The sequence below is a fragment of the Stegodyphus dumicola genome, chromosome 5 (genome assembly GCF_044657685.1).
Source record: "Stegodyphus dumicola isolate Sdum_Otavi_A_Nest chromosome 5, ASM4465768v1".
Lineage (NCBI taxonomy): Eukaryota > Metazoa > Arthropoda > Arachnida > Araneae > Eresidae > Stegodyphus > Stegodyphus dumicola.
In genome coordinates this window covers 213,627,264-213,645,642 of record NC_140772.1, presented here as the reverse complement: position 1 = coordinate 213,645,642, position 18,379 = coordinate 213,627,264, and the positions used below count along the sequence as shown (strand labels likewise).

Sequence of the window (18,379 nt, the reverse complement as noted above, 5' to 3'; positions counted from 1 at the left end):
ATGTGGTGGATATTTTACAGTTCATATATATATTTTTAAAATATATTATTTATTTTTTATTTGTAGGTTGAGGCAACTAGGAATTGCTATTAGGTTCATCACGAATGATTCTAGGCGAACTCCTGCTGATTTAGTCAAAAAACTTCAAACTTTGGGGTTCAGTGTGATTGAAGAAGAAATTTTCTCTCCTATACCTGTAGTGATAAATACTCTCTTAACACTTGGACTGAGGCCTTATTTAATGGTTCATCAAGGTAGACATTTTGTAGAAAAAAATTCAAGCTATCGAAAATTCAGCTTTTAGAGAAAAATTGACATATATATCAGTTTCTGAATTTTAGGATTTAATTCAGCTGATCAAAAATTTGAGCTGACAAAAATTTTTTGTTCTAAATTTATAAATTTTATTGTAAAAAATCATGTTAATCCTCCAAGTTTTACTTACTCTTATTTGTTAATTATAATGAATCTTAAAAATTTAATGTTGTGTTTAAAAAAAAAATACCGTTCTTTTTCAGATATTCGATCTGCTTTTGATAAACTTGATCAATCTTCTCCTAATTGTGTAGTCATTGGGGATTTAGGTGGAAATGTTTCTGCTGATATGTTTAATAAGGCATATCAAGTGCTGACATCATCACCAAGCCCAGTTCTTGTGAAATTAGGAAATGAGTAAGAATTATCAAAATGAATTTTTTTAATCTATCAACTTTTTTTTTGGTCCATAAATGGTTAAAAACATGAAATGCATGTAAGCTTTAATAAGCATTTCTGTAACTTATTTTTCAAATTTCCATTTTTCTCAATTTTTTTATGGAGTATACTGTTTTATGGATTTTTATTTCAAGTTACGGCATTTTATATTGTTTTCTTTCTTATGTTTCAAGTTTTATTACTTAAATAAAATATGCTTCTTAATACATCATTATCTTTGCCTTTATGTCTTTCGGCCTCTGAGAGATATGAAAACTGGAACTTATTAATTACTGTTGCTCAAAATATGCTGTTTATAAAATTGCTGAAAGGAGTTTCACTTAAGACTCTTACGTTTTAAAATTTTTACATTTAACAGTATGATTTCTAAGACTATCTGAGGTTTCATAAGTTTATACAGTCAAAAGTCGTTAATTCGGACACCCATAATCCAGAATGATCTATAATCCGGACCTCAAAGCTAAAAACTTTCTGCACATGCGCCACGTTGACACATGCGCATATGCGTTTATGCGTGCGCATAAGACCTTTACGACTGCGCATATGCGTGGGCGCAAGCTCAGAGTACGTTTTCGCATGCTCTTTTTATGTATAATGGACGGTATAAGCTAAAATTATCTATTTCAGTTAATGTTGATGATTGCGTTGTTCCTTAATCTTCGAGTTGGGTCCGGCTTATTATTTTTTGCAGACTGTAAGAGCAATTTTTAAAAGTAAACTTGAACTTTCGATTATGCCAAATAGAATTTCCGATGCTGGAGCTCCCAAAGGATCTACAAAACGAAAGTATGTTTCGATGTCCATCAAACAAAAAGTGGAATTGCTGCAAAAAATGGATAAAGACATGAAGAAGGTGACAGAGAGGTTAGTGAAAACGAAAAAATTTCGATTGACAAATTAGTCGGTATTCTCAGCACAGCAATTACGGAACTTTGTAAATGAACAAGAAATGATGTCTGTTTATAGAATTAAAGAGAAAGTATTGTCACATAAAACAAAGCAAATTAAATAACTTACATTGAAAGAAATGTTTAATAAAGTAAACAAATAAATATTAAGCTTTTTTTTTATTTTATTTGTTTTTGTAAATTTTGATACCCTTTAAATCATAATTGTTCTTTATTTCATAAATTACGGTTTCATATTTTTAATTTTAGAATTTCTGCCTGCCATCTTACGAGATTTAAACTGATGATCTATAATCCGGAAAAATCAACAATCCAGAATCGCAGAAGTCCCGACGAGTCCGGATTAACGACTTTTGACTGTAATATATTAACTGTAATGAATATAGCATAAATGTGCTTATTAGTACATAAAGAATCTTCACGATTTGTTTTTTTTCTCCCCACAGTTGTGCTAAATCACATGGCAAATAGAACATGAATAGTACATATAATCTTTGATATAACCCCATAAAAATTTACATGAGATTATATCAGGTGAGCATGGAGGCAACAGAAGAACAGGAGAATCAATCTAACAACATTCAGTTTAGCACTGAGCTATGAATGCCCTCGTAAAATTATAGGAAGCACTATCTTGTTGAAGTCTCCATTGTCTGTAGTTGTGGTGTTTGTCACTGTTGGGGCAAATCTAGGTACAGTACACCCTAGCAGTTTGCTTTGCAAAAGATAATGGCTTGTAGCAGTTGAAACTGCCATTATGTGACCTTGTTTGACATTTTATGAGTGCAAGTCTGGAGAAATTCTCTGTGTTACTGATATGTACTTTTATATGACATTTGTTGTAATTATTGTACTGTAAACTTTTGAAATCTCAGAGGAAGTTATGAGTCACTGTATATATAAGCATACACAATTTTTTATTATTATTAGAACTTTATTAGTCTTCGTGACTTACTGTTTGTATTAGATGACAAATTTTATTGAAAATTTTATTTAGATTTTGACATAGATCTGTGTTCTAGTTGTGTAACAGTGAACAGATGTTCTTTCACAAGTTAATTTTTATTTAATAATATAGATTTTTATCTCACCAAAAGTTTTACAATGATTGCTTGGTTATTAATCAAAATTGAATATTAAAATTATGCTTTTGAGATCAGATCAGCATTTTATGCCTGTTATATCTTGAAAAAAGTAAAAAAGCCTTTTTCATCTTGAAATATGTTTTATAAAATTTAATCCCTTAATTTCAAAATAACTCATACATTGCTGTGGTATAATAAGTCTGTGAATTTTTTTATTGTTTATTAAATTTTAATTATTCTAAATTATGCAAGTAAATTTTGTCATACATTGGCTTCCAAAAGTTAAGTATACAGTCAAAAGTCTTTAATCCGGAATGATCTATAATCAGGACCTCAAAGCTACAAACTTTCTGCGCATGCGTCAATGCATAATGCGTTAACGCATGCGCATAATACCTTTACGCATGTGTGTTTAATGTATAACGGATGGTATAAGCTAAGCTAAAATTATCTAATTATCTATTTCAGTTAATGTTGCAGATTGCATTGTTCCTTAATCTTCTAATTGGATCTGGCTTATTATTTTTTGCAGACTGTTAGAGCAATTTTATTAAAGTAAGCTTGAACTTTCGATTATGTCAAAAAGAATTTCCGATTCTAGCGCTACCAAAGGATTTACAAAGCGAAAGCATGTTTCGATGTCCATCAAACAAAAAGTGGAAAAATGGATAAAGGCATATCTTTGATTCTTTAACCATTCCGAAATATGTTTATCAATTTCACGCTGCTCTGGGGGGAACAACGTGGCACGCAATGAACTGGAAGTTGATCTGTCAGCACTATCGTTATCTTCAGGGCAGATGTTTTTATTTTATTCAGCTTACTAAATGTAGTATTTCATCTCGAAGTACTCCGTCTTTGATATGATTTAAATCAAATTCCTCATCATTATAAATATCACGATACACATCAAATAGTTTTCTGGTTGCAATTTTATAATTTCGACTATGCGTAATGTATGCTTTACGCATGCGCGCATTGAAAGAAATGTTTAATAAAGTAAAATAAATATAAAGCTTTTTTTTTTTTTTTTTTTTTTTTTTTTTTTTTTTTGTAAATTTTGATACCCTTTAGATCATAATTGCTGTTTATTTCATAAATTACAGTTTCATATTTTTAATTTTATAATTTCTGCATGCCTCTTACCAGATTTATACTGATGATCTATAATCCGGAAAAACCGATAATCTGGAATCGCCGAAGTCCTGATGAGTCCGAATTAAAGACTTTTGACTGTACAATGCAACGTAGAAATTTTCAAAAACATACTTTAATATGAATGGCTTAAAATTACTATAGATGCAGATGCAGTATGCAAAATCAGTACACAAGTAATATAACAACCAATCATAATTGACTGTCTCAATATACGCTAATTAGGCAGTAACATTCTGAGAGGTTTCAGGAGGTTTATTTAAATGCTGTATAAAGTGTTAGTAACTTTTGTAGAATAAATTTTGAGAAAATTCATGTTTTATGGCAGATAATGAGTACTGGTTTGCTTTTGGACACATTGAAGCAAGACAATCAATCCAAGATGTTACACTTTTCTTTGCTGTTGATCATTCAGTAATTTCTTGAATATGGAAGGAATTCCAAATGAATCAAACAGTTGTTTGGAGACCTATACCCAGTCAACCAAGGGTTACTACCCCTTTTGAAGATCACTATATTGCTATGGTAGACAAGCGGATTCGATGAGTGACCTCTACAGTTGCGACATCCATGTTTGCAGTGTCACTTGGTAAGGCAATATCTGTGAATAGTGTGCTCTGAAGGCTTCACATGAAGGGATTGTGTGCTCGATTATCAAGTGTTATTGTTCAACTAACTATCTTATCCAGAAAGGCAGATTAAAGGGGTGATGTCAACATCTCAGTTAGGTCTTTCAGACTCAGAACATCATCAAACGTAACATGTTCAGAGGTAGAAGCATCATGGTGTGGGCTAGAATTTCAATAGCATATCACACCTAGCGGTACATCTTTTAAGATGACTCTGTGATAGCTGCGCAGTATCGGAATGAAATAGTAAAACCCAGTAAGGAGCAACAGTTGGTCCTGATTTCGTCCTTATGAGGGATAATTCCTATCTTCATTAACGCAGCATAATTAAAAGTTCCTGGAGAGTGAGGGCATTTTATGTATGGAATGGCAGTTGCACTCCCCTTACCTTAATCCCATTGAAAACCTTTGTAAACTTTGGAATACCCTCAGGCATTTTACCTCTGCATGGGTATATCCTCTAGCCAGTCTCAGAAGTTTGAAACTGCTCTATTATAGAAATGGCCATTGCTAACGTTTGTGATGATTGATCACCTCATTCAACACAGGCAAAATTGCAGTAAAGTTTGTGTGAACATCCAATAGTCATATGCCTTATTAATATAAGTTTTGCATGTTTGTTTTTACCTTTAAACATAAATTTATTAATGATTCAAATGTGATGTTATCATATAATTCATTAAAATTAAATATTGCTATCATATTTGTATATAATGCTTGTTTTCATTAATGCATAAAAACATTTGGTACCTTTGTCGTTAATTTAATACTAATCAAAGTTTTACTTTTCCATTTTTGTTTTATCATTGCATGATTATTTTTTGAAAGTATAGAAGAAATATGATTTTTTTTTTTTTTTTTTTTTTTTTTTTTTTTTGGTGTATGTGTAAAATAAAAGTATTTTGCTTTTTCTAGAAAGTATTATAAGGAGAAAAATGAATTAGTTCTCGGAGCAGCATCCTATGCTGCAGCTTTGGAGGTAATTATTTCTTAAAGTTTATGATGTGCTTACAAAAGTAGAATGAATCAAAAAAGGGAGAGGACAGTTCTATTATCTCATGTTCTAGTTAGGTTGATCAGCAAACTTTAATTGCATTTAACTAGCCATAGGAATCTGATTTTGATAATTAAAAAAAAAATTGTGTAAATTATCTTGTTAGGAACATATATGAGGAAAGATTAAGAAGAAATAGAAAAAAAGTGACAACACTTAACACTGTATTTAAAATTCTAAAAATGTGATGCTTTTTAAAATCTTATGATTTTACTTTTGAATTTCATGCAGTGTAAATGTGGAAAAAACTATGTTTAATAATAAAGTTAAAAAGACAAAAAAAAAGTTGTATAAGCAGAAGAGAATCTCCAAGAACAGATTGGTAAATTACAAAGTCATAAAAAAAACCTTAACAAACACCTTGGTGCAACGTTAAAATCTGAATCCTTCCAGATTTTTTATTCATATATTTATTTATTTATTTTACTTTTGACTTCTTTTGACATAGTCATAGCAAGAAGTAGATAAGAAAGCTTTCATATGATTGTGGAAAATGAAAATATGATAAAATATATTCTTATATGTTTTCTTTTCTTGGTGGATGTTTTGATTTTTCATGTGAGAAAATCTTTATTATCCATATAATTTGGCACATAAGTAAAATGTATAGCAAGGTTATTATTTAAATTTCTTAAGTCATGTTTTCGAAGAGTATTTAACTAAATGCTATGCAAGACTGGACTCCTCCACCCCATTGGCAGGTACTTTGCCAACTTAGGCTTGGCTACTACTAAGGCCAAAATTGGTGGCCACTTTATTATGGGAGCACTTAATAGGTGGACCATTGTTGCTGCTTATGGAGGGACAGACGATTACAGCCATGCTTTCTCCAGGATTCGAATCTGTGCACTTCAGTACAACAGTAGGCTCCCTTAACCACTGTACCATCTGAGCAGCAAATTTTTGTCAAAAACAATTTTAATTTTTTTGCAGAGGGAGGGGCTTAATGTTACAAAATGTGTTAAGAGTTAAGGGAAAATTTTAACAAAACACCCCTGTTTTTAAGATTTTAATAATGTAAATAGCAGAATGTATTACAATTTTTGCATGTTCTGTTTTGCTCATACCAAGTGGGTAGCCAAATAAACTGGAAAAGTCTTCAGTAGAGTGGGTTGACAGCATTTTAGTGGTACTTCTACACAAGACAATTCTGCCCGAATCGAAAAGTGAGAATACTTCTGAATAAAAGAAACATTCACTGAAGGATAAAAGCAATTTGTATAGTTTAATGGCATTGCTGCACAAATCACATCTTGGTTATCTTTCATTAACTTGCAACAGCAATTTTAAGTATGAATTTATTTTACAACATTCTAAGCTAATGGAGTACAAAAATATAGAATTTAGCAGAATATTTATGTTATGCACAAAGAATTATAAATGCCTTGAGATATCTTTAAAATTTCAAAATATCAAAAAAAATATAATACACTTTAAAGCTCAATTTCCTTATAACTAACTGTATAAGTATGAAAACTTAATGCTTCTTTTGATCCCCTTGGTAGTGTATTTGCTACTTTTATTTTATGTTTCAGATATCAAACTGTTTTAAATAAAATACATTTTTTGTCATCTGCATAATATTGTAATATGCACTTTTTAAAAATTTTTAGGTGAGACACATAATAGTTCATTTTTTAAACTCATCATTTTATTTTCATACAACTGAAAAATAATCACTTTGGGTTTATATATCTTAACTGAAAAATGAAATTACCTTGAAATCTTCTAACCCAGCTTTTCTTTCATTTGTAACCATACATTTGTTTAACATTGTATGCGGAACCTTTGCCAGTATGGTGGAAGTGCCATGTTGAGATCAAGGTGATATGAGCATCTGAATGTGCCTTAGCATCATGACAGCTTATTAAGAGTTTGAAAATAAGTTAATCCACAGAGTGGAAAACCTTTGCATATTCCATCGTATGAGGTCCTATCAGGAATGGTCCTCTTACTGATTCCAGATTAAATGTTTCCCCACACAAGTGTTTTTTCCTCAGAAATTCGAGGTTCATGCTCAGTTCTTAGTGTCCATAAGGCTCACTCATAGCCAAAGAATGGCTTGCTTTATCATATTACAATATTTGCTCTCAGTATTATGATTAAAATATGTCAAAATGGGTAAAATTCCCAAAAGATTAATGCTAAGAAAATATATAGAAATATAAAATTATATATAAAATATTAAATATAAATATATAAGAAAATATAAAATTCCTAAGAGATTATTGAATGCTGTGCCAAAATATATTTACTAGAAAATTTGAATTTAAGAATGAATGTATCCAAAAACATGTTTGAGTCAAAAGTTTGAAATTTGATAATTAAATGTAAATATAAAATTATGTATGTTAAAGTATTTGTAGTTAGTCACATAGGTCAGGTTGAGTTTTTAAAATAGGGTAAAGCATGCAAAGGCTATCTGCCTAAGGGAAGAGATGCCTTTGTGTATAACTTTAGAAGGAAAAATTGAGGTGGATGTTAAAAATAATGCATGTAATTTTCATTCAAAAATATTTGTACATATTTCTTATGTAAAAAATTTTGATATATGCTGAATTATTGTAAATTGTATTAGTCAAAAAATACGGTGAATGCACTAAAATTAAAGATTTGCACATGCCAAAAATGAAGAATTTAACGAAAAATTAATGTTGGACAAATAATTACGAGGGCTATCCAGAAAGTAGATTACGTTTTGGAATAAAAAAATAAACAAAGTATAGGAAACAAATTTTATTATATACAGATGAAAGCCACACTCAAATACTACTTTTCTACATAGTCACCATACAAATTAAGGCATTTATCGTAGCGATGTACGAGCTTGGAAATTCCTTCGTCGAAAAATTCGGCCGCCTGCGCCTTCAACCACTTCATTACCTCTTCTTGCAGCTGTGCGTCGTCATCAAAACGCTGCATAGCCAGCCACTTCTTCATTGCTGGGAATAGGTGGAAGTCGCTCGGTGCCAGGTCGGGACTGTACGGCGGATGAGGAAACAACTCCCACTTAAAAGATTCAAGAACTTTACGAGTGACATTTGCCGTGTGGGGCCAGGCGTTGTCGTGAATCAACAAGATCTTAGAGCTCAACGTTCCTCTGCGCTTGTTTTGAATTGCTCTTCTGAGTTTTTGGAGAGTTTGGCAATACCTTTGAGAGTTTATTGTAGTGCCTCTTTCCAGGAAGTCCACCAAAATTACACCTTTTCTGTCCCAAAAAACAGTCGCCATCATCTTCCTTGCCGACATTGTTTGCATGCATTTCTTGGGTTTTTGGGGAGAACTTGTGTGCCCCCACTGCATTGATTGCAATTTCGTTTCACAGTTCACATGTTTCACCCATGTTTCGTCACCTGTAACGATGCGATCGAGTAAAGAGTCACCATCCTTATGGTAAGTGTCCAAAAAGTTCAACGCTGCAGCCATTTGCTGATTTTTGTGGTCCTCTGTCAAGATTTTTGGAATCCATCTTGCACAAAACTTGTGGTAACCAAGCTTTTCGCTGATGATTTCGTGCAACAAACTTCGCGAAATTTGTGGAAAACTCAAAGAAAGTTCCGTTATTGTGAAATTTCGATTTTCACGGACTTTAGCATCGACTTTTTCGAGAAGTTCGGCGGTCACTATGCTGGGTCTCCCACTTCGATCTTCGTCGTGAACATTGGTTCGGCCATTTTGAAATCTTATGACCCACTGACGCACTCCACCTTCAGTGATAATGTTGTCCCCATACACTTCACGAAGCTGCCGATAGATTTCTATCGGTTTACAGTTTTTTGCAGTCAGAAACCTTATTACTGAGCACACCTCGCAGCTCGCGGGATTTTCAATTAACGCAGACATTTCAAACCGTCACAGTATCTGAACGGAGCACAGCACGAACCTCTCACTAGCACGGCTAGATGCAGACTGAGCTGCGCAACGCTCTGACCCCAAGATGGCCGCGCTAGCCCCGCCCCTAGCGGACACAGACGGAAACGTAATCTACTTCCTGGATGGCCCTCGTAAATCTAACTTTGAATGTTGTCACCTGGTTCCTGTACTTATATGTGGGAAAGTTTCATACTCATTATAAAAAAATAAAAATACAAGAAGTTTGTCTCTACGACAATAATTGACCAGGATGCTTAACTTCAAAATTTGCGTTTTTGATGCCATCTTCAATTTGCCTTGAGAGACTGGTTAAATAAGTTAGAATAATTTAAAGAAATAAGTTTAAATGAAATGTAGCACAAAAAAAATGTGTATTATTTAATAGGCCACACAAGGAAGTCATAGTATCCACATCAGATTTTTTTTTTTTTTTTTTTTTTTTTTTTTTTTTTTTTTTTTGTATTTCAATCTGTAACCTTTCTAAACTTTAGTCTTGATTTATTTCATACTAACTATGAATAAAATTATTGTGAGAAAAATTTGTAAGTTAAGTCAATTGAATTAAGATCAGCTTAAAAAATCTTTAAAGAAAAATTCAGATGTTTTTCCTCTCATTCATTTGTTCAACCATAAGTTCCCAAGTCAGTTCAGTCGTGACCTTCGAGAGGGAGAAGGCCATGACACTTTATAAACATGGAGCTTTCCGTCTGATGTTATCATGGGAAAGTTATCTGGATTTTTAAATTTTCGTTGGAAATATAACTTTATCATGTTGCTTAGTTAATTAAAATAGCTGAAAGAAATGAGGCTTTATATGCATTATTTTCATTTTTTAGGCTTTTTACAGATATTATAATTAACATTGTGCATAAATATAATTGAAAAAAAAACAAAGAACAAATGAACATTTTACAAAAATTTAAAAGCTGATAGAAAATTGCCACTGTCATGATAAATTGGGAAGAGGTTCTTAAAATAATAATTAATATTTTACCTAGGCTCAAGTATTAACTTATTTGCATTTCAGAGCAAAATATATAATCATCAACTTCTATATCTCCAACGTATGTAAATGAAATACTATATAAATTAGCTAATAAATGTGATAAAAAATATTTTATACAAAAAACATGCCTAAATCTAATAACAAAAAAGCCTTCCAACATTCATATTTGAAATGAAATAACCTAACAAACAACATACACAACTGGCAATAAAAAAATAATAAAAAGCATATAAATGATAATCGTAATTCCCATTATCCTAAAATTTAGAAGCTAAAAATATGTATATACACCTGCATATGATTGAAAGAAATGGTGTTAAGAAACATCAGCATTACTACTAAATATTGTAATCCATAATTATTGCATTTTTAATCATATAATATTTTAAAAACATTAAATTTAACGAATTGCAGTTCTGTTATTTTTCTCTTGGAATTCGTAATATATCTCTTGGTATGAATACAAATGTTGCAAGTTATTTTTTTAATTATTAGATATGAATACATTCCAATTTCATTGTTAATTTTTTTTACATGCAATAAAATTTATGATAAATGGAAAAACTTTTTGTTGTGTCCTATTTAGTGAAGAGCAGATTTAAGTGTGCAGTTTTTACTATTGTGTATATTATTCAAATCATTTCTGCACAGTATCCAAAGGAATGTTATTGATTTGAAAAAATGAATAAAATGGCCGTGAGAATCTACCATTATTTAAAACTAGTATATATATATATATATATATTTACATATGATAGAAAGAATGATGTTAAAAATTATCAGCATTGCTACTAATTATTATACTTTTAATAGCTTGCTATTTAAAAAGCACTATATAATTTTTTATTAATTGGAAATAGTAATTCTGTTACTTTTTTCTGGTAACCTTTAAACACTGCATACTTTATGTGTTTTTATTTTTTTTTTTTAAATATTGCCACATACACTAATTTAAAATATTTTTTTTAATATTTTAAAATAGTGTATGTTGTTTGTTAGGTTATCTCATTTCAAATATGAATGTCGGAAGGCTTTTTTGTTATAAGATTTAGGTATGTTTCTTGTATGAAATATTTTTTATCGCATTTATTAGCTAATTTATATAGTATTTCATTTACATACGTTGGAGTTATAGAAATTGATGGTTATATATTTTGCTCTGAAAAGCGAATAAATTAATACTTGAGCCTAGGTAAAATATTAATTAAGAACCCCTCCCCAATTTATCATGACAGTGGTAATTTTCAATCAGCGTTTAAATTTTTGTAAAATGTTCATTTGTTCTTCAGTTTCTTTCAATTATATTTATGCACAATGTTAATTAAAATATCTGTAAAAAGCCTAAAAAGTGAAAATAATGTATATAAAGCCTCCTTTCTTCCAGCTATTTTAATTAACTAAGCAACATGATAAAGTTATATTTCCGACAAAAATTTGAAAATCCAGATGACTTTCCGATGATAACATTAGACAGAAAGCTCCGCCATGTTTATAAAGTGTAATGGCCTTCTACCTCTCAAAGGTCACGGTTCAGTCAAGTGACTTGGAAAACTGAATTGAGTTATTTTGAGATCGAAAATTCATTTTTAATATTAATAAAAGTCTGGTTTTAAATGTTTAATTTATTTATTTAGATTGTATGGCCTTCCAGATATCACCCCTTATTAATACCCTTTGTCACTATCTTACCTCAAGTGTTGATTCTTACGGAAACCAGATTACTTATTTCTAGCATGATTGATTACTCACTAAATTACTTTCAAATCTGTAGTATGAAATCATTTTCTTTTTACACATGTTCACCAGTTACCTCAGTTAAAATATTTTACGTTCAAGCTACCTTTAGGTTAGTCCTTCTAATGGACTTTATAGTAATTATTCATTTCACAGCTCATCTGGTAGTATTCCATGCATATTGTATGAGACCTTGCCATTTTGGTTGCAGTATATTGATGTCACATTTCTTTAAAGCAGAGATTTTCAACCAGGAGGGAATTTCACCCATTGGGAAAATTTCACAGTTTCAAGAAAGGAGGGAAGCCTTTTATTTGCCTATTAAATATTTAATTCAAGTTTATGAATGTAAAAAAAATTACTTTTATTGTAATTTTTTTATTTATTATTTTATTCAAATTTTATTATTGCTGTAATTATTCATTTCACAGTTAATTTTACCTGCATGTTTGATACATCCTTACCATTTCGGTTACGATATATTAGTGCTATATTTCTTTAAACCAGAGGTTCTTAACCAGGAAGAAATTCCACCTCCGGGAGGGAATTTCCTAGTTTCGGGATGGGAATTTCGGTTTTGTAGTATAGTATTTGAAAATAGTTTGAAAATACCTGTGAAGTATTTAGTTTGGGTTTATGAATATAAAAAACTGCTATTGTTAATATTTTTTTTTCTTCTATGAGCCAAAAAAGGTTGAACGCTGCTGCTTTAAACATTATGATTAAATTCAAAATTAGTTTTAAAACTAATTCCTCCTTATCCTTTGCTTACTCAACAAAGTACTAGTAACATTTTTAACAACTAAGAGTAAATCAGATTTTTTATTTGCATAGAGTGATGCATGGTATTTCAAAAGAAAAAAAAAACTTGGTATGATATGATAATTTCTAAAATAAAATCCTGCAAAATTGTTAATACAAGGAAACTTTAAAAAAATGATAACCCACAATGCAAGGTGATTTTGTTTTCTATAGAAATGATCCGATCAGAGAGCACTGAAATTGATGATGCTCAGTATCATTATTCATCTGTATTCTCAGCAGTACTGCTCATTTTCAGAGGCAGTCAGTCATCTTAAAAAATTGCACAATTCAGTTTATAAGTAATTGGAAGTGTTTTGTTTCCAGAATTTTTAAGATGCAATATCTTTTGCAGTAGCAGCTTTTAGTTCTCTGCTTATTGTTATAAAATTGGATCAGTTATTGAATATGCAGTTTTAAAAATAATTTAGTATAAGAATATTTAAAATTTTGCTATAAATAATAAGAAGAGATGTCCGCTAAATTGTAGACTTTAAGTTAGTTAAGATTCTATAACATTTTTTCATGAAATATGATAATCAGCAAAAAAATTAATTGATAAATTCTGATACACTGAAAGATCAGTTTTATGAGAATTAGATTCTTCACAGAAATATCACAAGAAGTAAAACTGGAAATTTTATTTTAGTTATATTTTTGCTTACTGTTCTTTAATGTTAATCACAAGTTATAATATATATTGCTTTGAATGAATGTTTATATATACTGGAAAATAATTTATGTTCCAATTCTCTTTAGTATGCTTGTAGTACAGAAGCAATGGTTGTTGGGAAGCCATGTTATGATTTTATTATGAATGCAGTGAATGGCATGGGAATATGTCCTCAAGAGGTATATTATTTTGAAGCAGTATTATAATTTGTCTTCAGAAATTACTTAATGTATGTAAAGGAAGTTGTTCTATGTGAAGTATAATCAAATTTTATTTTTAAGATACTTATGGTTGGAGATGATATTGAGAATGACATACAAGCTGCACAAAGATGTGGTATGCGTGCTATTCTTGTGCGAACAGGAAAATTTAGGTATGAATTACATGCAGTCTTAAATTTTAATTTATATAAGTATTTTTATAGTATTTGATGCAATTATCATGTTGTTTAATTTATTGAATTTTGTCCCCATTAAGATTGAAAAGTTTTTGAATCCCAAACAAAATTTTAATTTATTTTAATAATATATTGGGGAAAATGTAGTGTGCTTATTAAGTCAGTTGATAAATTACAGCCACAACCGCAAACATCAGAATTAAAATGTCAAAGAAATTTGTTTTATAGCTTGCCAGAATTTGAGAGAGAAAACCAAATCTTACAGCTATTTGCAAACAAGTAGTTATCATAAATATATGGTTCATATTTAGGGATGTTAACTTCTTTACATACATATTTAAGATGGATGTATTGGATGGTATTGATTGTGTGGGCCACATGATTTTTATAGAAATTATTTTTAAAAGTAATTAATTATATTTATTTTAAGCAATCTTTAAAACAGTTTTGCAAATTGAACAGTACTAAGACAATGTGCAAGATAACAAAATGTTTTAGGGATTACATTTGGTGCTTCATTGTATTTTATTTTTTAAAAATCATTTAGTAATGTTTCTTAAGGCAGTTAATATCATTCTCTGAGGATTTTCTTCACTTATTTCATAGTAAATTTTTAAGATTTGTTAAAGTAGAAACCTGTTTAATTTTTTTAATATATAGATACTCATGCAAGATCTACTCATATGACATGAGAACTGTTTGGAATTCTCTTGGTGAAGCTTTATGAATTGAACTTTTTTGATAAATGAAGAACTTTTAGCAGTGTATGAAGGTGCAGAACTTTGATGAAAAACCCCATGTCCATTTGATTGCATTCTAGTTAGACATACTTCAGAAAGAGTCTTAAAATTTTCTATGTATAGTTTCCTAACTTGATTTTTATCATTCGTTGAAGAAATACAAAGTTATCCTAATTGTAGAAATGCTGTATAAATCTTAACATATTTAGAATGAACAATCAAAGTTGACTGAATTAAATCATACCTATTGTGGACAAAACTGCTATAGTGAACTCTGGCTTCAACCTGAAAGATACATCAAACTTCATGCATTATTATGCACATTTTATTGGGGGGGGAGCTTACTGAAAGACCATGAATGCTGCCTTTTTATTTTCATAAAATTTATAGCATTTAGGCATTTTTAAGACATCTTTTCTTCAACATACATTTTATATGATAACTTATGACTTGATGGCTTACATTTAGACCTTCAGTCATACTCGCTTTTATTGAAGGACCTGATTTTGGAACTATTCTGCTGAGATAATTCATCATTAGGGATGTTAGTTTGCTCCTTTGTTTCATTTGTTTCAGTATTAGTATCACATGAGTCCTGAACTAGGGATTTCATTAGTTACATTTCAATAGTTACAGGAGGGATGCAATCAGCCTTTTATTTAGTTCATAAGTATTTAGTTTTTTTATATGAATATAAAAAACTATTTTTTATATGAATATAAAAAACTATTTTATTCAAGTTTTGGCATTTATCAGCTTTTTTTTTTTTTTTTTTTTTTTTTTTTTTTTTTTTGTTTGTTTGTTTATTTCATAAAACACGTTTGATCTAAATCTAAATAAATGCATTTATGTGTTTTTCAAGTGTTGGAAAGATATGGGAAAATGTTCTAGCTATGGTGAAAGGGCTACAGGATGCAAAACTAGTTATTTCATTTTGTATAGTAATTTTATGCTTATTTATTGTGCATTTTTTTAATCAGATGTGGGACCCACCAGTGGCTGAGTAGTAAAGTCGCTGAACACTGGAAGTTCGGTCCGAGGTTCGAATTCAGTGAACCGGCTGGCTGCATCTGCGTTTTCGTTGTTTTCTCCATGTGTAATGTGTATATGAGTGAATTTTCCTTAGAAAGTCCTCCACAAGGCCATCTCTCCCTTTAGACAAATAACGCTCAAGGCTTTTCTGCAATCACATAAACCAAACCATTTAATCATAGTATATGTGCCACTTAATGTGTTTTACGTATTTATTTCATGTATTATGTTGTAGATCTTTTCATTCTGGTTTAATTAGTGTTTAAATTGTGAAAATAATTCAAATAAAATCAGAGATATGGACAGAAACTCTTCTATTGAATTTTGATGCCATTCTAAAAGTTTCTAAAAAATGCATTTCTTAAACCATTGCATAGATTTTTTTTTCTTTTATCAAAGCTTCCAGAAATGCTTGCTAATTCTCTTAAGCCATTCTATAACAGTTGTGTTGAAGCTTGCAGTCACTTAATGCAAAGCTTGCAACTGTTTTGCTAGAGAGCATCTAGCCTGGTTATTACTGCTTTAAACTTTGTTCTGTGAGTGATTTAGGTGATCTTCAGTGTTTTCCATGTGTTAAGAAGAATTTTCTCTATCCTTATTTTTCTCTTTGGGCTATTTAGAGCTATGTATATTGCTGTATGAGCAGTTAGTTATTTCAATAAAATTTCAGCTTCTTCCTGTTCTTCTGGCTTAGTTATCAAGCAGATCTCTATGAATTCATAGCATTTAACAGTGTTTTTAATTTCAATAAATGTTTTGGTTAGGTTAAATTAGGTTTGAATATGGTAAAACACATAAGAGTTATCTGCTTAAGAGTATCACTCAAATTGGGTATTTTTCTCTTGACAAGTTTCCAAAAGTCAATGACTAAATCTTCCTGACTAGAAAATTCGTTACTTTTCTCATCACATATTTGTAATGGGAATAGCATTTACTGCTCATAAATATCACATTTAATCAAGTCATCTGTAAAAAGTTTATAATAAAAATTATTAATACATAGGAAGTTTCATGTCAATAATAATAGTATTAAATTTTATTAATTTTGCCACAGGTGTGAAAATGAACATAAGGAGTCATATCCAAAGCACTATATCACTATTTCTTCAATTATTTTTGAAATTTTGTACGGTATTTATGATTTGCTGTATAAGAAATGTAATGGATTTTATACTTCACAGTTATGAACAATAAAAAATATAAAATTAATGATTCAAAACTATAAATTCAGAAGTTATAGGTTTAACACATTGTAATGACTTCGTGGCTCAATAAGGCACCATTTAACAAGACGAAATGAACATTTATTAAAAATATGGTTCAAAGCATAATAGTAAGCTCAGAGGAGTACGTCGCTCTTACTGCGTAGCAAAATCTACTACCTTCCTCTTCTGAGGCTAACATGCAACTCTCTTAAAATACACTAACCCTTCTTGGAAAAGACCTACATGCGCCAAGCACGCTCTGTTGATCGCCAAACAGTCGCCAGATATCACACCCCCGTCGTAAGATTGTTGTTGATACTATTTACAAATCAATCAGCAATCTGGAAACTAAAATCTAGCAACTGTTTGCAATCAATGAGAAAAAGAAAAAAAAAAAAAAAACTATGTATACATTTATACATTCTACCCTAATATTCAAATCTCAATTACTATAGACATTTGCAATGTAATACCTACTATTGTACGTCAATTTACTGCATAAGCATATATAAACATAGATAACACATTTTTAACTTCACTCCACTTGTTCCGAACATTATTGTTATTGTAACAATTTATCAATTCTTAACCCAAAGAAACCAAGTGGATATTTTTCTTTTATAAACATGTTACAATATACCCTAGTATTATTCCAATGATGACAGTAAAATTATTAAGCTTCTTATATATATATATATATAATTATATTCTTAATATTCTCTTTAATTAATGATGCTGCAATATGATTTATATCCTTGGGAGACAAATATCTAAATTTACCACCCTCCTCGAATATTTGTTATCCAATAATTTTTCTATCTATTTCAAATTACATAAACATCTTATTTGCACAAAATTGTAAAATTATTAAGAAAAGCAAAGAAAAACTATCTAATCGTTAACTATACAAAATGTTTGTGAAGATGAACAGTAAATTAATATTCAAAGTTCACAGGTAAGGAGTCTGGATAATGCATCTGCGTTCAACAATTTTTTTCTAGGGCAATGTTCTATTTAGAGATTATATTTCTGCAAAGCTATGGCCCATCGTTGTAATTTGGACGATTTCGGAGCATTTCTCACTATAAAGGCTAGAGGATTATAATGTCACAATTTTCACCGATGAACCGAATATCCAAGGTTCAAACTTCTTCAATGCCCATACTGTAGCATAAGCTTCACGCTCTATAGTCAGCCAGCTTTGTTGAGGTTTCGATAATTTCTTGCTCGCCTAGCAGATGGGAAATTGTTTCTCTCCCCTTTGCTGTGATAAACATGCACCTATTCCGATTTGGTATGCATCAGAATGAATGACAAACGGATCCTGTGGTGTTGGGGTGATCAACTCCGTTGACATCGCTAATCGTTCCTTC

General features: G+C 30.6%; 1 protein-coding gene across 2 annotated transcripts in view; it reads left to right on the top strand.

The window, feature by feature from the left end:
- Positions 1–18,379, top strand: part of LOC118190319 (uncharacterized) — a 74,914-nt gene that overhangs the window by 37,232 nt on the left and 19,303 nt on the right. For both annotated transcript variants that reach the window (XM_035361016.2, XM_035361015.2), the window contains exons 6-10: positions 67–254; positions 519–672; positions 5,407–5,470; positions 13,719–13,811; positions 13,914–14,005. In XM_035361016.2, coding sequence (XP_035216907.1) covers positions 67–254; positions 519–672; positions 5,407–5,470; positions 13,719–13,811; positions 13,914–14,005 — 591 coding nt within the window. The remainder of the gene's footprint in view (positions 1–66; positions 255–518; positions 673–5,406; positions 5,471–13,718; positions 13,812–13,913; positions 14,006–18,379) is intronic.